Source organism: Dioscorea cayenensis, chromosome 5 (genome assembly GCF_009730915.1).
Source record: "Dioscorea cayenensis subsp. rotundata cultivar TDr96_F1 chromosome 5, TDr96_F1_v2_PseudoChromosome.rev07_lg8_w22 25.fasta, whole genome shotgun sequence".
Classification (NCBI taxonomy): domain Eukaryota; kingdom Viridiplantae; phylum Streptophyta; class Magnoliopsida; order Dioscoreales; family Dioscoreaceae; genus Dioscorea; species Dioscorea cayenensis.
In genome coordinates this window covers 22528811-22552920 of record NC_052475.1, presented here as the reverse complement: position 1 = coordinate 22552920, position 24110 = coordinate 22528811, and the positions used below count along the sequence as shown (strand labels likewise).

Here is a 24110-nt window from a genome sequence, read left to right as displayed (position 1 = left end):
ATAATATTTACTAGATGATACTTTGGGGCGTTTGGTTCTTTACTGCTTTTGGTTCGTAGAATGAATATATTATTATTCGAGATTACTACGATAATATCAAATTAAATCGTTATATAGCTTAAAAATATTACAAAGAATTTAATATAACCATGTCGATTACAACTCTTATTATCGGTATGAGCTTCATTACCGTATTTCTATTGCGCTAGAATTAATTTGTTAAAATATAAAAAAATTATAAAAATTACCATAGTAATCCAAAGATAGACACCAAATCGAGCAGAATAAGATAACCACTTTCTGATATATTTATGTTTCAGAATGCTGATATTATCATCCACATTACCACCTAGAAACTCAAGAACGCAGAACACGCAGAATCTTTTCTCCATTACCTCGAACCAAACGGGGTTTTTGGTTGAATTAAAATTTATTAATGGTAATATTGAAGGGTTTTCTTTGTGTTATTAATTTTTTTTTTTAGAATTTGTGAGAAGTGAATAAAATCAATATTGTTATGAGTATTGGATGGAAGGATTGATGTATATTTAGTTTCAGAACTCAGAGGTGGTGCAGTTTGTTTGGTGGGATGTGCTGTCTCTCCTACTGCCTACAACAAAACATCTAACACTAACAATAATTATATATATTTTTAAGAATTAATTATTAATAATGGGATATTGGGAAATATGTGCGAAATTTTCATTTAAAAGTAACACCTGAATATTTTCGATGAGTAAATTATTACAGGTTTGCCAAATAACTTTGTCTGAATGATATTGATGCGAAGTTCACATTGTATCAGCATGAGTAAATTTTTTGGAAGGTACCCAAACTTTGATTTTGTATTTTTTTGGTATCCCAACTTTGATTTAGATCAAAACGCAGTTACTCCAAATGTATGATTCTCTTTCATCGCAGGCCACTCCAAACAATTCCCGACCCATATGTACGATGTGGAGGCGGTTTTTGCACACTCAAACTTTTCAAATCCAAGTGTGTCTGCCAAGTCATTAAATTTTCATGTGAAAACATTATAATTCCACGTCAGCCATGGAGAAAGTCACGTGTCGAACAATGCTCGCCACGCTGCGCCAGAGCCCCTTTCGCCTTGAGAATGAAAGAAGGAAAATGTATGACCTTGAGAACGAAAGAAGGATACAATCCTCATTGTTTGGCTTTGAAAACGGGAAGAGTGATGAAGAAGAGGTGACGGTGTTGGTCTTGGTCATAAGCGAGGAAGAGAAGCTTGTGGTTGCCCGCAAGTGGTCGCCATTGAATCTAAGAAAGCTCACGGTGAAAATGGGTCATAATCGGAGGTACGGTCCGAGGAGAAGAAGCCCCACTACCGTAAGTGCTCTTCTTTGAAATCCAAGTCATTTTGGAACTATTTGGTCCGGTGAAGTTTGAAATTGAAGATGAATCGAAGGTAGGGTTTGGGGTGGTTTTTAGTCTTTACTCGCTCTATTGCATGGATGAGGTTGTAATTGTGGTAAATATTATAGTTTTAGTAATTAGTTATAACTTGTTTGGATGCAATTGTAGCAACTTTATTATGAGTATTGTTTGTAGGGCTTGTACTTTTGTTTCACATGAGTAGTGTTTGCCTGGGACCCATATGGATCCCCATTTAATTTTTAAGTTAATGTGTCTTTGAATTCTCTTATCATTCTTATTAAATTAGTAGATATTGCACTTGTTTAAATGAACTTGTATCTTTCTTAAAATATTTTGCTTCTATTTTTTTACTCATATGCAGTGTCCCCCATTTAATTTGGTCCCCCATTTAATTTGTGAGTTCACATGCAACTAATAGATCTTATCATTCTTATTAAATTAATAGATATTGCACTTGTTTGAATGCACTTGTATCTTTCTTAAAATATTTTGCTTCCTTTTTTTTACTCATGTGTAGTGTCTACCATTTAATTTGTGAGTTCACGTGCAATTGATAGCTCTTATCATTGTTATTAAATCAGTGGATGCTTAATTTGCAATGTTATCTGAGATAACTCAGTTAACTGGTAAACTTGTTTGATATGTAATTTTCTTGTGTACTCATTAACTGAACTGATTTGGGTGGGTTTATTTATTGTGTAATGTTTATATCATGCCATCAATGTTAACTAGATAACGAAAGTTCAGTAGCAACTTGTTTGTTTGGTTTGAATATTGGCTTGAACAAAAACCCTCGCTGGAGTATATATGTACCTTGCTTTGATATTTTGAACCAAGGTTTATGGTTCAAATAAGAGTCACCGTTTGACTTGCTATTGAGATAGAGGCCCCGGCCCTCGGTTCGACCACTTCTCTCCTTAGTGCAGAGAATCATTGCACTTGACTCGGAGAACACGCAACCAAAGTTCAGTTTGTAGTTGTATTAAAAATATGTGCAAGATAAGATTTTAATTATTGGTATGTGTTTTAATTATTGCTATATGTTTTTAATTGATTGAAGTAAATTGTGGTTGCAACTGATGATAGACTTTTAGACATATGTGTGGATGCAAACTCGAAGTTGTATTAAATAGCCTCTTGGTATGTGATCTCCTTTTAACTTTCACTACATTTGTTAATAGTGCCGATGCTCGAGCTATTCAAAGATAAGGTTGCATTACAAGTTGGATGAAATAGAGGGCATCGTTGGATACATAGACTATTGTTGTTCTGACAAAATTTCCAAACTAGAGCTAATAAGTATGGCCAAGGAATTTTGTTTAGATATTGAAGGGTCATCATTTTGGTGGTTAGATACAACAAGTGGTGAGAAAGGGTATAAGGAGATCAAAAACCGATTTAGATGCCCCTAACAATGTCAATGTCTCGTTGATTGTAGTAAAAAGGTGTATGTTTGCATTAATCTTCCCACGTGGTAGGCCATCGACCATGGTATTGGTGTTGATGTTTGCAATGATGAAGGTGTGGGATTAGGTGAAACTATTGGGCCCGCACTATTAAAATATGTACCCTGAGGGAAGAAGAGGAGGTCGAGATGATGCGACTTGGAGGAAAACCGTAGTCATGGGAACCTGATAGGGGGAAAAAGGTTGATGAGGATGATGATTTCCATGATTCGTACTATAGTTTTTGGTGAGGAATCAAGATGAAGTCAAAGGCAAAACCTGAGTAGATCTCACCGCAGATGGTGATTTAGATGGTAAAGCCACACATGATGGAGAGATGATGATGTTGCGTAATCCCGACTATGTTGGTTCGTGAGGAGTTACAACCTCGCTCTTCCACGCATGAAGAGGAACAGCTCCCACCCTAGACCTAGGTATTCTGAATTTAACGATGAAGTTGACATGAAGAATCTCCACACTTTAAAATTGGAATGAAATTCAGTAGATTTCAAACAATTTAAAGAGGTCAGAAAAACCTATGGGATTAAGAATAGGTATGTGATGAACTTTAGGCCTAACACCAAGAAGAAATGCAAGGCTTTTTGCAAGAAAGGGTGTCCTTTTACTTATGGGCATCACCAATGGTAGATGTACTCAAAGCACACAGGCAAATAAAGTCCGGAGTGCTAGAGCATGAATGCGCTTAGAGATCATAATAATGTACATGTTAGTGCAGAGTGGATAGGAAAGAATTACCTTGAACAATTTAGGGCGCACTCCCAGCTGGAGAGTTGCTCGGTATTGTGCAGGTCGTGAAAAACTAATCAAGAAGTAGACATCACTGATTGAAAAGCCTACAGGGCCAAGTGTATTGCTCAAAGGTGTGCTAAATCTTGAACATTGCAATTTTTTTTAATATTTCTCCATACAACTTGTGGGACCTAAATCTAAACTTCTACCATGTTTTCTAATATGATTTAAGGATCATAGATGGTGATGAGGAATCACAAATGGCCAGGTTGTATGACTACAAGTTGGAATTAGTGAGGACACACCCGAGCTCAACAATAATAATTAACTGTAATGAAGAGGTCTTCGAAAGTATGTATGTATGCCTAGCTCCATTGAGAGCAGGTTTCTTAGTAGGTTGCAGGAAATTGGTGTCATTAGATGGATGCTTCCTAAAAGGATTGTATGGAGGCCAGCTATTGTCTGCAATTGGGATAGATGCAATGATCGTGCATCTACCCCATTGCATGGGCTCGTTGTCGAGAAGGAGAACAAGGAAAACCGGACATGGTTTCTACAAAATACTTGCTCAAGACCTCATGATCAATGACAGCCACCAATGGGCATTCATGACTGATAGGCAGAAGGTAAACAAATCCATTCTACTCCAACTTCCAGATTTTAATACACTGTTTTTAATACATTCTATATATATAGATTTGGAAAATTGGATGCTTTGTCCTAGTTTTGGTTTTTTCCATATGTATGTGTTTTGGTTTTTTTCAATAAAAACTCTCAATCTTCTGAATTTGCAATTTTTATGGATGCTTTGTCTTATCTATATATGTGGTTGCAACTTCTGAATTTTAACTTGTTATATATATCTGCTTGCATCTTGTGATTTTTAATTTTTATTTAAATGTATCTAAAAAACTCTCAATCTTCTGAATTTGCAATTTTTATGTATGCTTTGTCTTATCTATATATGTGGTTGCAACTTCGATTTTTAACTTGTTCTCAGATATCTCGCTTGCATCTTGTGTTTTTAATTTTTTATTTAAATGTATCTAAAAACTCTCAATCTTCTCGATATGGATGCTTTTGTCTTATCTATATATGTGGTTGCAACTTCCCGATTTTTTTAACTTGTTCTCAGATGTGTCTTTGCATCTTGTGTTTTTTTAATTTTTTTATTTAAATGTATCTAAAAACTATCAATCTTCCGATATGGATGCTTTGTCTTATCTATATATGTGGTTGCAACTTCTGATTTTTTAACTTGTTCTATATGTGTCTTTGCATCTTGTGTTTTTTAATTTTTATTTAAATGTATCTAAAAAACTATCAATCTTCTGATTTTTTTTTTTATGGATGCTTTGTCTTATCTATATATGTGGTTGCAACTTCTGATTTTTAACTTGTTCTCAGATGTGTCTTTGGATCTCCCGATTTTTTTATTTTTTTATTTTTTTCCTTTCTCAAAAACTCTCCATCTTGTTGTTCTGCCTGTGGGTGGTTGAATGACCTTACATCACTTACCTTGGCCAAACAATAGGGGTCGATGCCCTCCCAATAGCTGAATTATTTCCTATGTGTGAGCACGCATATTGTGTTAGGCACATCCATACCAATTTCAAGAAGACATTTAGGGGCAAAAGCACTTAAGAACCGACTTTGGTCATGTAGCTAGGGCAACTTACACCTCTACATTTGACGAGAGCACTAGAGGGTCTAAAAAGGAATGAATTTGGGAGCATTTGAGTACATGGAAAAAAATTGAAGCAAAGATTGAGTAGATCACATTTCCAGAGTAGGTTCAAATGTGATATTCTGTTGAACAACTTGTGTGAAGTTTTTAATAGTTACATCTTAGAAGCTAGGACCAAGGGAATTATAACAATGAATGAGACAATAAGGACACAATTGATGAAGAAGATTCGTAAAATGAGAGATGCAATGCAAAAAGTGACAATCCCTACACCGCCCCTTAATTGTAAAGAAACTTGAGAAATCCAAAAGAATTAAGTCGGTTCTACAAAGACTACATGGTCGTGTGAGATAAATACCAAGTGGTAGGCCCAGATGGCCAATTTGTTGTGAGTAAGTCTGAATGCACATGCTCTTGCTTGAAATGGCAGCTTAGTGGTATCCCTTTGTAGCCATTCAGGTCACCATGTACTATAATAAGGAAAAGCCCGAAAATTACCTTCACTCATGTTATTTGGTAAGCACTTTCATGGAAACATATAGGCACATCCTGAGTCCCACCCATGATAGAGATTCATGGCCTAAGAGGGCCAAGGTCCAATCATCCCACCACGTGGTAAAAACAAGAGGAAGCGGCAGAAAACCATGATGAGGAGGAAAGAGTCAAGTGAAAATAGTGGGTTCAACAATGGAAAAGTAAGCAGGAGTGAAGATGAGATGTGGCATATGCAAAGGCATAGGGGCATAACAAAAAGATTCCATGGAGTGCGTAGGTATGCACATTTAGTTTTTTGGTGTTAGCTATATATGTTTGGGAATAGTTCATGGTGAATTTAATTTAATTATATGCTCATGCCTACTAGGGAAAACAAAGGAAGCCCAACACTCTACCCACTTGTTGAAGGGACTGCAGCAAACAAACAACCATCACACCATCAGGTGCCACAAGTATTTACTTCACACATTCTGATTTGTAGTTTAGGTTGTTCATGTCAATAACTTATGCTGACTTCTTCCCTACCAAAATATACGTACTCATTCCCCGAACAAAGTGAATCCTTTCCTAATAGTGATATGAATTTCTCTCACCAAAATGACTTAATAATGTCAACTCAAAGCAGTGAGGATTGATACTAATAAATTTTGGTGATTGTATCATTCCCTTTCCTTGAGGATGATGACTGGATCATTCCCTTTTGATTTGTAGTTTTTACCAATCCCGGTAACCATAACACATGTGACAACTTCAAAATTGGTGGGAACTCAAAGAGGGATTACAGCAAGTGATACACAAGTAAACCAGGTTCCTGCAACCCAGGTTAGTGCTTGAAGTTATTCGTATTATTGAATTCATCTCAGGAAATTAAAGGTCTTCAATTATGTTAGATAGGCAAAAACAAAATGACTGAATTTATTTGTATTTTTAGGCTTTCAAAGGTTATTAGAAATCCCTACGAAATCATCATCCATTGACTAGGGCAATGCCGAAAAAGCAAAAAGTTTGGGTGCCCCGTGAGTTGGAACTCCATGCTCGGTGCATCAGTTGTTTACAAAAAACCCCTTTAAGTAACACAGATGCTTGTGGCTCCTTTTATTTTTATTTTTTTTGTTTTGTTAAGTATAACTTCAAGTTGAAATTTTAGTGGCATCATTTTTTTGTAAAGCATTGTTATGCAATGCCTATGTCTATACAACACTGTCTTCCTGAATTGACTTGTAGAAAATTTTGTAAAGCACTAAACTCCAGTGCCTATTTTTGTACAGCATTGACCATCAATGTATTAACTTACAAAAATTCTAGTAAAGCAATGACTTGTACTACCAACTTTTACAAAGTTGTTTATACGCAGCAATACTTTCATCAACTATTTATATGTCAATTTATATGAAGCTGTTTATCTATAGTAATACACTCACTGCAGATTATATAAACTTCTTTTTTGCAATTTTTACACAGGTTTTGTGAAGCATTCTTTTTCACTAAGTTTGCAGTTTCACTAAGTCTCATTGCTTTTGCAGCATCCTTTCACTAAGTTATGTGAAACATCTTTTCACAAAATTGGACTCTTTCATTGTTTTTTACAGGCATCTTTTTACTAAGTTTGCAATTCAAGACAACATTCAATAGATTTATTGATTTAAATTCAATACTTTCAGTAAAGTCAGATGTAGCTTCCAAAATTTAAGTTTGCACATGTCCCACCTACAATTGCATTATTATTAGCATAGAAACTCCAATTTGAGTGTTTCAATTTAATCAAAGTAGAAGTGCAGATGTTTCACAAACTCTAACCATCAAGATATGTACGTATAGACAATATAGGCACAACCAGAGTTGCTAATACAACCGAAAAAGAAAAAAACTTATTGCAATCAATAGACAATATAGGCACACCTTCATCGAAAACAACAACCACATCTACAACATGAACAATTGAACACATAACCCTTGATGCACATCCCCGCAAACCCATCATCAAAATTACACAAAAAAAAATACAAAATAAAATCCCTCAAGGTACCAAAAAAATATAATGAAAAAATAACACGACCCACCAACTAATCCTTTGTCTCCCTTGCTAGCAATCCCTCGTCGGTGACTTTAAGGACAAATCCATCTTGTTGCGAACCACCTTGCTCGCCGTAGGAGAACGCAACCTTGCTCACCCTCCATGAAATGGACAATGCTAGCGCGCCGCTCTTTCCCTTGTCATGGTTGTGCACCATCTCCGGCTACTCTTCTCAACCAATCTCTGTGACAATGACGAAGAGGGAGAGGAATAGAGAAAAACATTTAGATGACTGAGTGTCGAATCGGCAAAGATTTTTGGGTGATGTGGTTCTATTGTTAATGTGGTAGATACACTTGCGCATACACTTGGATTTGAAAGGTCGAGGTAGCAAAAACCGCCTCCACATCAAAGACATATGGGCTCGAATTGTTTGGGTGGCTCACTTGCTATAAAGAGAATCATAGCCTGGGTAAACTGCTTTTGATCTAAATCAAAGTTGGGATACCGAAAAATACAAAGTCAAAGTTTGGGTACCTCCCCAAAAATTTACTCAGATCAAGATACACTCTGCTCTTTTTTAAAAAAATTAGTTTCTCTTTATCATTTAAACCTTAAATCTAAATCTTTAATTGTAAATCAAAAAACGGAAACGTATTTTTAAACCTAAAGAGGGTGTTTGGTATGTGGAAAAGTAATAACTTTACAAGGGAAACTAAAGTTGTGAAAGACTTTCACATGTTTGGTTTTAATTTGAGCAATGCAAAGTAACGGTCTTCATGTAATTACTTTCCCTTTGACTAGGGAAAATGATTCATAGGAGGGAGGGTGTGAAAAGGATTACACAATGGCTGTGAAATATTAAGCGAGTGAAATTTTGATACTACCCTTATTTAAATAATTTTTTTATCATTATTTTTTTTATTTTAAAAACCCTAGAGCAAAACTCCTTTCGTTTTTTTTTTTTTTCCAAAACTCTAGGGCAAGAGAGATCACTCATTAGATTTTTTTATATATTTTTTAATTTTTTATTTTTTTTTAAAAAAATTATATCTTTTTTAACTAGATTTTAGCTTTTTGTATGGTTTTAATGAATTCATTTTATGTTACAAGGGTTTGGTGATGGGATTTTAACTTTTTATATATATATTTTTTTTAAATTTTATTAACTAGAGTAATTAAGGGCAAAATGTATATAAAACTTTACATAAAAACCTATTCATACCAAACGAAGGAATTAACTTTATATGCATTTCAATTACATTTTTTATGATACGTACCAAAGATTATTTTGTTACTTTGCAGGGAAAGTAATTGTAGGTGAAAGACTTTACAGCGAAAGACTTTCACATGGAAAGTCTTTCATTGCAAAGCACCGAATCGAGCCCAAATTGTAATTATGGTTTACTGTTTAGGTTTAAGGATTAGGATTTAGTATTTGCAGTTTACAATTTAATATTTAGAATTTAGGTTTTTGAAAAATTTTTTTATAATATTTTATGATATTTGGGTTTAAAAATTTAAAGATTCTAGAAATCTAGATTGGGTTTTATAATGTTTTTGATGATTTTTAAAATCTAGGCATTTATATAGTTTGAATTTAAGTTGCCAACCATATCATTTTTTTGGTCAAACCTAGTATCTCAGTCATTTTCTATAGCTTGATTTTTTTAACTTATTTGGTAATATTTTTATTGAGATTTTTTAAATTATTTAATGTATATTTTATAAATTTAAACTACATTTAAAAAAAATAAATAAAAATTTGAATCTAAAGGCCCTTAAGTCCATGCCACCTTATTCTGTGGACAAGCGCAATTCATATGGGCTAAGGTCAACCAAGAACAGAGCCCTAAAGGTCTATACCAAAAAACTATAATTTTTTATAACATAACTAATGGCTACATCTCATGTGACAGACGTCACAGACCTTACAACATTAATTTCATTAAGTTGGAACAGATGGAAGCTATTAGGTGAACTACCTTGTACATCTTTATTTAATGGATTTCTTCGTTCATTATTCAATCATCAATGCTTTACATGGCTTGCTCTGGTTTATTTATTTATTTTTATCTTTTAATTACTTTTCTTTTGTTTCTATACATTTAGCTCCCCTTTCTTATTCACTTAATCACTTATGTAAACCAAATTTCTGGCTTACTCTGATTTGGCCTTTCTCTTATTAATTAAATTTATTTATTTATTTATATATTATAGTATTTAGTGTTTTTTATTATTAATTTTTTTTATAAAATCAATAAATGACAAAACAAAACAAAAAAATAAACAAATGATAAAACAAAGAATAAAATGAGTATAAAGATGCATAAAGTTACGGTAGATTGACTGATTTTTTAGAGATAAACTCCACTATATACTATATAATTCGGAAAGAGAGACGAAAGATAGTTATGCTTATCCACGGTTCTTAATTATTTGAATTATATAAACTAGATTTCCCTATTATGTTATACCTTTAAATAATATAAAAAATCTCTTTTGTTTATTTATTTTTCTTAATTAGTCGGCATATTTAATTGCTAGCATTTAATGCCTCCCTTGCCACCAACCTAATTCTCGAAGATTTGACCCCCGTGAGGGTATTTCAGTCATTTCACATCATCTCGACCTCTATAAAACCGCTTCGAATCTCAATCGCTTTTCACTACCCTCAAGAGAAACACGCAAAAATTTTCTAGGGTTTGCATACCATCAATGGCGACGCAGCTGATCGAGAGCAACCGCGATGGCGCCGAGGTCTACCACGGCGCGGATCTCTGCAAAAAGAAGTGCATCGAGGTCCTTGAAGAGATGCATCTCCCTCGGGGGCTGCTGCCTCTGAACAATCTCGAAGAGGTTGGGCGGAACAAGGCGACGGGGTTCGTTTGGCTCCGGCAACCCAAATCGGTGAAGCATGACTTCGATAAGATCGGCCGTCCGGTGTCGTACGCGACGGAGGTAACGGCGTTCCTGGAGGACAGGCGGATGAAGAGGGTTTCCGGCGTGAAGAGCAAGGAGATGCTGATCTGGGTCTCGCTCTGCGACATCTTCATCAACGACGCTGATGGAGATAAGATCACGTTCAAGACTCCCACGGGTTTGTCTCGATCCTTCCCCGTTTCCGCTTTCGAGTTGGAGGAGACGAAGAACTAGGAGTAGATCGGAGTGGCATTCTCGTTATTACTGATTTATATGTTTTCTTTTTATTATATTAATAATATTATTATTATTTCTATTATTGCTATTATTATTATTATTATTTATAAATTCTCTTCTTTCTTGGTGGTGAGAATGAACTTTATGGAGAAATGACAGCAACTATGAATCGATCAATATATTAAATTCTTTGAAAAAATTATGAAAAATAAAAAAAAAATCCATTTTGTCATTTTTATATTTTATAATGTGATTATGTCGATTGAATCATTTTCCAAAATTAATATATTATGAAATAAATTAAAATATTGTCTTAAAAGTAAAAACTGAGAGAGTGGTTTCAGTTCTCGCCAGATTGATTCGGCAGCAGTTCGTGAGGATAAAAGAACTAAATACGTAAAATTGGTCGGAGAAAAGACGTATTTGAAATATTAATTTTGAAGTTGATGAAACTTACATTTTGATGAGAAAGTTTGTGTGTGTGTGTGTGTGTGTGGGGATTTAAAAGGAATGACATGCACATGTGAATGTTTAGGAAAATGGCATCCAAATTTTAAACGTTCAACATTTTTCTTCATGGTTCACCATGGTCAAGGGTTATGCATGTAGTAGTTTACCAAATTAAGAACATTTATTGTTGATGTCAGGTAAGAAAGTTTAATAGGATTATATATTTACATACCATAGTTTTTTTTTTTTAATCCTTAAAGCATGTGCACGAGTTAGAATCATTCATTCTATGCGCCCTGATTTGGTGACACAGAGTTAAAAAGCTTATTTTATTTTACTCCAAAGAGTCTATATATATATATATATATATTATAATAAAACGCATCTAATTAATTAATATTTATAAAAAAACACATCTAATTAATTAATATTTTATTTACTTAAAAACATGGATTTTTTCTAGAATATAAACTAATTATCTTTTGAAAACATATTTTTTAAATTAATTGAATTAAATTACTTTATATTTATATTTATTCAAATAAATTTGACTCTAATTAGAAATATAATTTATAGTTTTAATCATTGTTTTTTTTATCAATAACGCATGGAAAAATATATGGAATTATTCACTCTTCCATATTTTCAATTATTTATTCAATAATACATTTTTTTAACACTCAATCTACATTTAAAATAATTAAATTCTAAAAAAATTCTAATTAAATTATTACAGAGTTATGTATGGCCTTAAAATAATAACTCTCAATTTCCACTGATACAAGTGCTATATATATATATATATATATAAATCAAAACATCACATGCAAATAAATAAATAAATAGAATAAAATGGAATAATCTCTGCACGTAGATCACTCCCTCCACATAAATTCTTATCTTTTCTTCCCCTTTCCGTCTAACTTTACCCCAATTCATGCAATCCACAATCTTAGGCCACGTGGAACTATATCCATCACCTAATCCCAAATTTATCGGATCCCATTATCGGATCTTGCAACCCAACTAAGATCCATAATCCGCCAAAGTTGCAGTAAAGCGATAAAATAGGTATAATTAGCAAATTAGCGGATCCGGATCTACAAAAGACCGACCCGTAATCTAAGATCCGATTATATTTTGAGGCCTTTAAACCCCGTCTTGTCTTGGGTTCACTGGATTTGCTTCTGGTCTTGTTGTAATATTGGGTTTCAGAATGCACGGCATGCGTTTGCTCACCGTCTTCGCCCTCTCGTCGCTGCTGGTTGCCGCCGTTGGGGTGGCCGGCGTGGGAATCTTCCCTCCGACTTGCGAGAGGATCGAGTGCGCGGAGTTTGATGTGATCGCTGAGGGCGACGGGTATGAGATTCGTCGGTATAATTCCGCAGTTTGGATGTCCACCTCCCTCATCGACGATATCTCTTTGGTGAACGCCACTCGGACTGGATTTCTTCAGTAAGACATTCGATTTCTTTTGCTTTTCATGCTTCGCATTTCGTCATGCATCTTGTGTGCGTTTCGTGTGGAGTGCTTGTTTAGGATGAGTTGGGGAAGTGTGGTGATAGTGAACTGGAGCTTCATTTCTCTGGAAATGGATGAAAGGGTTGCAATTATATATATATATATATATATATAGTGAAAGATTTGGATTGAAGTTTGCTAAAAATTTCTCTTTTACTGTTTTGAAAATGATTAGATGTGTGGTCAATTCCCGTTAAGTTTTCTTTTCAGCTATTCCTAAAGCACTACTAAGAAACCTTGACAAAAGGTTATATAATTAATTTAATTGCATCAATGAGATTTTTAAAGAAAAAAACTTTGCTTGTCTGTAAGTTGGCACTGAGAATGGATTGATATAGAAGAGAAATTTGGTTTATTCTTAATTGGTTTGACTCTTATTACAAGACTAATCTAAACTGATACAAATGACATAATAAATGATTTTCTTGCTATAAAAGCTGCTAGTATCTAAGTTCATTTGTATTTCAGCTTTTATATAAAATTCAACACTAGATAAGCCATGTTTGTGATGAATGTTGACCTTAATTTATTAATGAAATATAGCATATATCAATATGCAGTTATTTACAGGGAAGGCTCTGTAGAATTCAATCTTTAGTCACTACTGTAAAACACTCTGAAATAGTCTTCATTGCTTTGTATAATTATTTTTTTTCTGTACAAAGTGCAGGAAAAAATATTTACTATGCAGAATAAATTAAGAGCTTCAATTTGAGTGTCCTATAAAAGCCTTTGCATGTGCATATTCAAATTTGTTTCTGCAGAAAAGTTTCTGATAGTGTTATTTCCAAACACTGCTCCATATTTCTGGATGGACAGTATCTTATGTATCCCCATATTTCTGTTTTTCAGGTTATTTGATTACATCCAAGGGAAGAATAAATATGGGGAAACAATAGAAATGACAGGTCCAGTGATGAGCCAAATCTCACCCAGTGATGGACCTTTCTGTAAATCATCATTTGTTGTGAGTTTTTACGTTCCAAAGAAGAACCAGGCCAATCCTCCTCCTGCTGAAGGCCTTCATGTGCAGAAATGGCAGTCTAAATTTTTAGCTGTGCGACAATTTGGTGGCTTTGTGTCTGATGATACAATTGGACAGCAAGCAGATGCTCTGCTTTCCAGTCTCACAGGTTCCAACTGGGCTTCTGCTATTGATCCATCTGAAGCTTATGCAGTTGCACAGTATAATTCACCATTTGAGTTCTCTGGCAGAGTGAATGAGGTCTGGATAACACTTGATCTTCATGCTTCTGCAATGTAAGTGTTTGCCAGACTAGAGTGCTAAAAGTAGAGAAAAGAAGATCAAATAGTGCTTAAGATGTTCTCATTATATGTTTTATGATAAGCATTTGATTGAGCTGTGGAATGAGAACTGGAGTGATTGATGTTTATATTTGGGATCACAGTGGCTTTGATGGTTTGATGCATGCATCCGAACTTTATATGCTATTAAACTTGAAATGCAACATTTAAATGTGCTTTTAGTCTTTATCTTCTAATCTTGTTTATTTTAATTTTTTTGCTTTAAAAATGAATCACAGAAATGTTAATTGACCAGACAAAATGACACACCCAAGAACTGCAGGAGAGACAAAAAATGGTTGCTTCATTACTGCATGAGTCTCTTCAGTCCTCTCTTTCCTATTGATCCTAATGACATTAAGCATTTGCCTCATACCACTAAAAAAAAATGAGGCACTGCTGATATGTTTACCTGATAATCAACATTGTCTACAGCATAACTAAAGCTAAAAGAATCTACTGACTGCAAATTACAATACTTTCGAATTCAATGCTACAAGTTAGTCTTTCCGACTACTTTTGTATCTACCACCTGAAGATAGATTGACCGGCTCCAGATTCTGTCCCCTATGTACAAAATTCTTCGAAGAATCCACAACAAAGGCTTTGCTCTCTGAAACGAATCTCGTCTCCACTTTACATGGCGAGAACTTCGTACAGGATATGGTGCTGCTTATGGGATATTCCGGGCCATAGTATGGACTAAACAGTGATACAATGGGGTCGAGGCCTGCAGCATCCCCGTAATCAACAGTGCTGAATGAATTCCGGGTGCTCTCAGTAGTAAATGATGATTCATCGGAGCTTGTGAAGAGAGACCAATCACTTGAAGTAGCATCAGAAAAGTCCATGCTGAATGAGTCTGAAAATGTTTCCCCGACGCTCCCACGGTTTTCAGCTATAAAATCATTTGCCATAGCAACGCGGTTGCCCAAGGCTGACAACGTCTCTCTTTGTCCATCATTGAATTCAGAAGATTTATGTGCCTTTGCTGTGGTAGGCCTTGAAATAGCTTTAGCTTGTAATGATGGTTTTTCAGTGTAAACCCGGGGCGGTCGCGGGAAAGATCTGAAGGATGTTAAACAATCAAGACAAGAAAGATGAATGGCCAATGAAGACAATTAAGATATACCTGGCATAGAATAACATGTAAGCACCTTCAGACATTACCCGACTTGATGGCACTGCTTGCACCTGTTCGAAACAATAACCTGGTGTAAACAGACTAGTCCACTCGTAAACCGACAGTTATTTGATCAGTCTAATACTTTACATAAATCCAAAATGTACTTACAAGGCATAAATATTATGCCAGGATATTATCTAATAATATGGATAAATCTAGAATCAGCATTACTACATCAAATTAACTTTGTAAACAATGACAATGCAGGATCAAGTAATGATTTACCAAATATCATGGCATGCAGATCATTAGTTACAGTAACAAGACATTACCTCAGCATCGTCAACTCTGAACCATGCTCCTTGTAGATCCTTAACATAGGACACATAGTGCCCAGAAAATGACGCATTGAGGGTATCTAAATGTACAACAACTGCATAGAGCATGTAGAGTGGAGGAATGTCTGCAGTTCCAGTCACGAACGGTATCATGTCCAGCATATCCGGGAAGGTAACACATTTATTTATTTTTCCGTATTGCCCTGTCTGATTTGTCAACCCACTATCACAGCATGCACTTACTAATAAATGGAAAAAACAATGAGATACACTAAATTATAGTGAAAATGCAGCACGTGCTTTGTTCTTCATCAGCCAAAAGGATATGGAGATTAGCAAGCAAATAATACATATGGTATGATGACAGAATAGTTTAAAAACCCAAAACATGTTGCGATTACTCAATAAGGTACAAACAATTATTAACAGAAGTTCTAAGATGATAATATATATATCAAAATGTTCTGAACTTGAAACTTCGGGAAATTCTTTTGGTACTTTACTCAATGGCACATTACAAATATAAATTAGGATTAAGTATAAAATACCCCATGCAGTTTGCAACCGAAGCCTTTACCCTCAAATGTTTTAAAACCTAAATTTATCCCCTAATCTAGTTTATTGTGAATGGTGTTACAACAATTATGTAAAATGCCATATTTTTGCATAAAGAATTCCATATTGATCCATGTGAGTTAGTAAAGACATACTGCGGGAAATTTTTGTAACATTTAATTTTTTGATTCGCCGCTAGACAGAAAGACTTAAGTTGCTATCTCCTCACATAATCTAAAGAACTATATAATCTATATCGTAGGCCTTAAAACATAAAAAGGGCAAGCATGTCCGCTTAATTACTGGCAAACCCCAAAGGTGTTTAATAATTTATCTAATAAACTAATTTGTGCATGCTTATTTCCACATTCCGCTGCTTGGACATAACAGTCGGGTAGCAACCCTCGCCATGGGTTGTCCCATTGGTAAGATCTCAACACTCAAAATCTTTTTAAGGGAAAAGGGCAGCACAGCCACTGAGCAGAGGCTTGCTAGGCAAGCCTTTTCCTTGTTATGTTAAAAAAAAAAATGGTAGTTGACAGACTGTATGCTTCATGAAAATTTGTATGTAGATTTTACCTACTATTTCTTAATGTCAGCATTTCATCCTATGTAGGAAAACACAATGAGGCCCTTCTAAATTGATACTCAGCAATAAATAGTTACCTGAAATCTCTTCAGAACAACTGTCAAGATATTTGGCACTTCATGTATACTTAATTGCTTTCGGGCATTGACATATGTGGAACACCTGAAACATCATTTAATTGAACAAGATCAAGGCATACCATACTTTAGGATGCACGGACTTAAGAGAAGTTGACAAGGATAAAAACAAACCTTCCACATCTGTACATGTTCTCTCCATCTAAATCCTCGGCAGCAGTGAATTGGGTGAGTGCATCCTCCAAGGATTCAACCCAACCATGTATCTCCAAGGTGAGATCCATGATGTTTTCATATCTTTCTGACTCAAGATGGCATCTCATGCATTTGACCTGGTTTTATATAGGAAAATAGATCAATATCAGTCAGAAAATTAAACGGATTAAAACTTGAGAAAACAGATATAACAGTAAATAGGAAATTAGAAATATATGATCAGCGGACAAGAAGGAACCTGTACCTTTGATCTAAGGCGACCGCCAAAGATCTGTTGTATTAGGGTGGTCTCTTGCAACCTACAATCAACATTTTTCTCACCACCCAGGCCCTCGAGGCATATAGCTTGCATAGACATTAGTAAAAGCCTGAATGCAATTAGTATCAAGATTAATATTAGAGAACAAGTCAACAAAAAAAAAGGAACTATCAGTGTTGTGGTTATTCCATGAAAATGATTTTTGTAAGCAACAAAGAAAAAATAAATTGACAACAACCACCAAATGGAGGTAACTTATTAATCTTACACACCTTAAAAATTCATGAGCATCTTCTTGATTTCCACCACCCATTCTCCACCCAATATTTCTCATATTTGAGAGGATTCCATTTGGAGATAAAGGGCCACCACTTTCTCGCAACATGGACACATGTTGCTCAAGTTCACACATAAGGCACCAATCTTTAACACAACCTATAACAAATAAAATGATAAAGTAAATAATTTTGGACACTAGAAAATAGAGAATGGCGGTATGTTGTTTGCATAATGAGAAAAGGTATGAGAAGATACAGGTTCTTGAATGTAATCTCCGCAGCAAGTAGACCATGAGAGGCTTTGTGCATGTTAAGCATTGAAGCACAGCATTAGCATAGCAACTGCAAAAAAGAACATAAATAAATAAAGAAAACTCAATAGTCTGGAATGCATTTTTCCAAAACCCCAAATTTGACTGATATTAACTATGTAATATATATATATATATATATATATAGATATCCTTACCATGGACTTGCAAAGAACATTTTCATTTAATGCCTAGAAGAAAACTTTCGTTTCTCTAGAAAATTTAAAATGAATAGAAAGTACTATATTTTCAATTGTACATATACTTCACTTAACACCACCTTAGCCATATATTCCTATAAAATTTCAAAGTTCCAATTTAATTTTTACTTTAAATATTTAACTGTCAAGAAAACCAACTTGTCAAAATAAAGCTACAATGGAGAGGATCAAATCTAACACTAAAACCTTGCCAATAATAAATGGCTCATTTACAGAGAGAAAATAGGCATAGATTAAAAAAAAAATGTTCTTACAGGTTATGTATAGGCAATGGCTGTCTGAAACCCTTGATTAAAGTGATTTCAAACTTGCAGTTCACAATTTCATGAACACTGACAAGCATAGAGGAATTGATAAAAAAAAAAATTCAAATTTGACATTGAGAAATTTCAACTCAGTCAATGACCTTCACATGCAATTAAATGTCCCAGAAAAACTAAAACCTCCACAATGCAAAAAAGAAGTAAAGTTCTTCCATTACTGAACCTGTTGCCACAGTTAAGAAGCCCTCGAGGAGATACGTCCCAAACTTCACATTGAAAAAGCTTAACAAGATCTTCATAGGGAAACAGCACCTGTAAAATTATGGTAAAGCAAAAGGGTAAAGCAAAACAGTTTGTTTACAGCACATGGTTTAGATTATTAAGAGTCCACACAAAAAATAACTAGTTGAACTCATACCTTGTTTTTCTTACAGTAATTTAAAAGTCCAGCAATCTTTCCCTTGGGAATCTTAGATGACTTTCTTGAACCATCAGTCTTGGTGCTTCCCACAACTGAGAACCTATTGGAGCAATCTGAAGGGATGCTCTTGGAAATACTACTTTGTTGTATCCCTATAATAATACAAACATGAAATTAGTCAACAGAGTTAAGGAATGAGCAAGCATGGTTCTGCAAAAATGTGGCACATACTAGATTCATCATCCACGCATGTGTTCCTTGCAATCCCCACAAAGGTTTGACCTTTTGGTACTTCATCTGCCAGTTTTTGGGATAAGGAAGAAATGGTTCCCACTGTGTATGGAGGTTTTTTATACTTTAAGCTTCCCTTAGCTTTTTCACCTGCAGAAGTTAAATCTAATTCTTCACTAGCAGAATAAGCTTTACCATTATGAATGCTCACTTCCTCTGAACTGAACTCCATGTCAGTTTCATGTTCACTCATTGCATTTCTGTTCATAGACACTGAAGTCGACAAGATAGGTGAGCCTTTTGATTTTGAGACATTCATCATTTTGCCTGTTGACTTATGAGACTGATGCAGTATATTTCTTAGAACGTTTGGAGCATGGGAAAAGATTTGGCTGGTGGTGTCCTGACTTCTATGATTTCTACTGGCAGAAATATGATTCTCAGTTCCCAACTGTCAAACAAAGAGAAAAAAGCATAATGTTCAGAAATATACAGAACTGAATTTTCAACATAGTACATTGACTGATACGGAAGGCAATAAATTAGATTAATAACAACCTTGTGCCTGACTGAAACACCTTCTAAGGAAACTTCTGCTGACAAGGTGCTTGAACTTGTAGTTGGAGCCAAATCACAGTTAATAGTTTCATCTTTAGAACATGAAACATACCCATCATTTCTAAATTTCTCTCGCTTCAATTTTTTTGATGCACTTTTTTCTAGCAATTTTTTCCCTACTGCTGAATGCTGAGCTGAATCAAGTGCCACATCAGATAAGTTAGTAGCAAAGGTGACACAAGAATCATCTGATAGATTTGAAGAAGTATCATTATGCAGGAGTTCCTCCCTATCATCGTCAAGGAATTGAGGTCTTGAGTTCTCAAATATGGAATGCTCCAGCATAGCAGACTCTGAAACAGAGGCCAAACTCCCAGAGAGATTATTTAACCTACTGTCTTGCAACATCTGACATTCTTGTTTGTGCACCTGTCTCCAGTGTATTATTTGGCACTTACCTGAGCTGCAAATGCATAACAATTTCAACTTCAGAGGGGAAAAAAAAATCGGCAATGGGCATTCACCAAGTGAAATTAGAAAACAGCTTTAAAATAAATAAAATTAAAATTAAAAAAGAAAGAGAATATGGCAAAATAAAACCACTTAGGTTATCTTTATGATGACCATATTTAATTTCATATGGCTGAAAATATATGTGTTTTCATGTAAATTTCTTCTCAAATGTTAGTGTAGCTTCAAGAGAAACAGAAACAGCATTGATAGATTGGATTGAAGAATTTTAAACTGCATTAATTTTATAAGTATGCTATAAACCAATAGCCTGTTCAAATATCAGCAAAAATTTTCATTTCACACATGTATCTCAGGCCAAAATACAAGTAATATTGCTGTCAACCTAGAATTCAACTTTTTATTCCATCATCTCTTATTATTAAGATGGTCATGGTTGAAAATCTTAATTCAAGCAAACGATTGGACATCCAAACTTTTGCCAGAAAGCCAAAATAGTATAAAAGTAACAATGCAGTTCTAGAGTGTTATTCCATATCAATTTGTACTGCAATGTACCTTTTTGGCCTGTTGGGCAATATTATCATTATGCCACTGCTTAATTTTACATATTAGCTGGAATAAAAGATTTGTGAAGAAAGTTGGAAAGACAAGTCCATTTCCAAAGCTAAAACTAAGCTCTTCAGAAATAGGAAGTTGTTATTTTGTGAAAGTTAAACTAGAACAAAGTCAGGAAAACGACAAATCGGATATGCGATTTGAAAGTCAAACTTGCTCTTTCTTCTCTTAGATTTGACAACTAGCATATGAAGGCAAGTCAACTACACGTGACCCATACCCACACTTGCCAAACTAACTGTAACGGTGTGGTTTGGGATGCATGACATCACTTTACGGATGAAGAATGATGGATAGTTAAAAAAAGTTACTCCCTGACTTATCAATTGAAAAAAATTGTCCTCTGTTAATACCTTGATTGCATGCTCGATGCACATGCATTTAGAAAAAAGGTGGTACACTTAGGAATCAACTTCTACGGATATCATAACATGCTAAATTATAAAGGTCATAATATCTTCATCAGTCTTGATTGTAGACTTTGCTTCTTTCCATTTAAAAATTTTTGCAGATCTTTGGGCACAAAACCAAATTAAAGTTGATACTGAACTTCTCATGAACCAAGAGATGACACCATATTAGTAGATTAAAAATGCAACTATATACATCTCTCCAGTACAACAAAAACCCAGTCCATAGCACCTAGCATTATGCTGAAAAAAATTCCGTTCATTCATTAATTTCTTGAGAAAGAGCTACCTCCTGTGTATAGAGATCAGAGATCTTATTAGAGCAAACTTTGACGCAAGCATAGTAGGGAAAACAAAAAACAAAACAAAAAACAATTGCAGGAGTATCTACACCAACTTATCATCTAAAATTCTAGATCTATCGATGCAATGTGGTTTACCCACTTTTTTCAACAAACAAATAAAAAATAAAAATATAGATGTATCAGTCAACTCATAGTTAAGAAAAATTCAAAGAATAAATCCACCATATATGGGAAAGTCCTGAAATCCAAAAAAGAACTTCTTAAATACCCTAACATTAAACATCATGAAAGCACATAACATTAACTCTTAGATAACTCTAAGTCCAAACCATAAAGAACATTAGTATGTGCTGCAGGTTTTGAATTTCCCTCTCTTGTACATGTCCATAAATTGGTTGTCTAAACCAAAACACACTAAATACCCCAAATCTTAGGTTCAGAAAAACATTTTAGGTTTTAAAAACGAGACAAAGGAGATGAAGGAGAAGTTTTTAGCATTTTAAAACCAATGACAATGGGTAAATGAAAATCTCACATCTGATATTGAGTATCTGAATCTAACATATACAGCAGTTTTACCTTGCAATATATCTATAATTTATCAGCAGTCAGAACTCAGAAGGACAAGAAAGTAACTTGTTGTCTACCTCATACTTTGCATCATCAAGATTATATATGAAGTATCCATAAAAAGTTTCAGTAGTTTGTCAAGAGTTGCATGCAAGGCTTACAACATTTATGAAATCATACTCTTACCAGTATATAGCAAGAAGATGACATAATACAAAGGAAAATAAATCATACCAGTATCTAATTGACTTGCATTTAGAGCAGCGAGTAGTGGCAGGAGCGAAGCATCTGGCACACACATAAAAGCCCGTCTTTGAAGAGACCAAAGGTGGGATCACATCGGCAGAAGTCATTGCCTCTACTCTAAAGGCTTCTTCTGAAGCTAGTTGAGCAAGCAAACTTATCCTATTTTTCTTCTTTGCTGCTTCAGTCCATCTCCCGAGTAGAATGTAAGTGGCCACAGGAAGCACAATCAAGACCAGAAAGAGAACAGGCAGATCAGCTTCCCTTGGCTGGAGCATGTCCCCACCAATAAACTCATATCCAGTTTGCACCAGAGCTCAGAATGGCGGCACACCAATAAATGGCAGTAACCTCACCTTTACTTCACAACAAATACCAATACATATAACTTTCATTCTAAGTTTTGAGGCAAGAATATTATCAAGTTAATAAAATACATAGGTAAATAATAATAGATCATATTTGGGAAATATAAGGCATCAGTACCGAATGCATAAGGACGTTCTACCAGTTTAAGCGGATTTCCGAGAATGCTTGTACCAGCATTTTACTTCAAGATCGCATGGCAAAAGACCGAAATCTATCTTTCCTGCTCTGAAGCTTCAAACGCTTGCAAAGTTCTCTCTTTCACAGCTGGAGGAGATTAACAAACCAGAAGAAGAAGAAGAAGAACATGATTGAAATCTGCCCCAAGATTATCAAAGTACTAATTACACAAGATGACAGTACCACCTAGTTTTGGGAAAGTGTACAGCAGAATAAAAACATCGGCAATCACAATGTGCAGTCCCAAGGAAGAAAACACAATTATTTCAGAACCATAATAGTGTTTTTAAATCAACAGAATGGGTCGTTTGCCAATAAAAAGGGATTTGAGAGTCCAAACTACACGAAAGTGCTACTTTGCAGCACCAAAACCAGAATAATCAAGCCTCAAATCTAATTTTGGGACAAACCGAACAGGAAAAAACCAGTATTTCTGGATAATCAAACACAGAACCCACATCCCCAACCTCTTCCATTGCCAATCTCAAACCCGTGAAATCCACCGAATCCCTCAAAAACATCAGATCACCCAAGACCACAGCAAGGAAAACAAAAAACCAAAAACTCCCACAAAGTTCCCAACTTTCATCGAAATCAACACAAAACCAAGCATTTCCCAACAACCCAAGATTTCAGAGGCAAGAATGCAGATCCGAACAGACGAAAGGAACAAACTTTTTCACTTCCCTACCTCCTCCTCACCAGAAGTAACCAGCAGGACCCATCAACAAATTCACACCCAAGGATCAGCACACAAACAAGCAAACAAAAATCAAGCCACAAAAAAAAAAGCAAGAAAAATCACACCTTTCCTTTACCCTTTCAGTGGTGAGTAGTAAGAGCAGCAGTAGAAGCAGCCACAAGCTTTCCCTCTTCTTCTTCTTCCCTCTCTGCGCTGTTGCTGCTGCCCCTGCCCAGTAAAACAACACCACATGACAAAAGACACCAATTAACAATAGAGAAACTCCCAAACTTTTCCAGATATCCCACAATTAATAGATTTCCCTCTGTGTCCTCTGCATTACACTCATCAAATGAAAGGGGAAAGAAAAGCACACACAGTGAGAGAGAAGCACAGCAAGAGTTATTAAAGAGATCTGGGCACTGATGCCGCAGTACTATCCCTTCACCACAACATTAGCTTGGCCACTTTGGTTTCTTTTCTTCTCTTTCTCTCTCCATGCTCACCACCACAAGGCTGTTTTGCTGTACAAGAATCACTGCTTCTCTCTCTCTCTCTCTCTCTCTCTCTACAGAATCTTTGCATTAACTAGACAACA

At 35.1% G+C, this 24110-nt stretch overlaps 3 protein-coding genes across 9 annotated transcripts; 2 read left to right on the top strand and 1 right to left on the bottom strand.

Moving 5' to 3' along the window:
- The first annotated feature begins 10462 nt into the window (after window positions 1–10462).
- Window positions 10463–11030, top strand: LOC120261922. Its single transcript, XM_039269944.1, has one exon. The coding sequence runs from the start codon at window positions 10508–10510 to the stop codon at window positions 10943–10945; it is 438 nt and encodes a 145-aa protein (XP_039125878.1). The 5' UTR covers window positions 10463–10507; the 3' UTR covers window positions 10946–11030.
- A 1541-nt stretch (window positions 11031–12571) lies between these two features.
- Window positions 12572–14413, top strand: LOC120260498 (heme-binding protein 2-like). Its single transcript, XM_039267984.1, has 2 exons — window positions 12572–12853; window positions 13772–14413. Exons 1-2 carry the CDS (start codon window positions 12615–12617, stop codon window positions 14181–14183), a joined length of 651 nt encoding a protein of 216 aa, XP_039123918.1. The 5' UTR covers window positions 12572–12614; the 3' UTR covers window positions 14184–14413.
- A 98-nt stretch (window positions 14414–14511) lies between these two features.
- On the bottom strand, window positions 14512–24072 carry LOC120260835 (ubiquitin carboxyl-terminal hydrolase 15-like). Of its 7 annotated transcripts, none has more exons than XM_039268404.1 (16): window positions 23821–24072; window positions 23638–23740; window positions 22793–22917; window positions 22276–22645; window positions 19668–20130; window positions 19110–19560; window positions 18876–19030; window positions 18681–18769; window positions 17919–18004; window positions 17657–17819; window positions 17370–17493; window positions 17084–17241; window positions 16910–16994; window positions 15683–15895; window positions 15357–15418; window positions 14512–15292 (listed from the first exon to the last, which is right to left on the bottom strand). In XM_039268404.1, exons 4-16 carry the CDS (start codon window positions 22560–22562, stop codon window positions 14725–14727), a joined length of 2904 nt encoding a protein of 967 aa, XP_039124338.1. In that variant the 5' UTR covers window positions 22563–22645; window positions 22793–22917; window positions 23638–23740; window positions 23821–24072; the 3' UTR covers window positions 14512–14724. The 7 variants fall into 7 exon arrangements, with proteins under 7 accessions (XP_039124338.1, XP_039124340.1, XP_039124339.1 ...); XM_039268406.1 differs by having other exon boundaries at window positions 23649–23740; XM_039268405.1 differs by having other exon boundaries at window positions 23891–24072.
- Window positions 24073–24110: the final 38 nt, after the last annotated feature.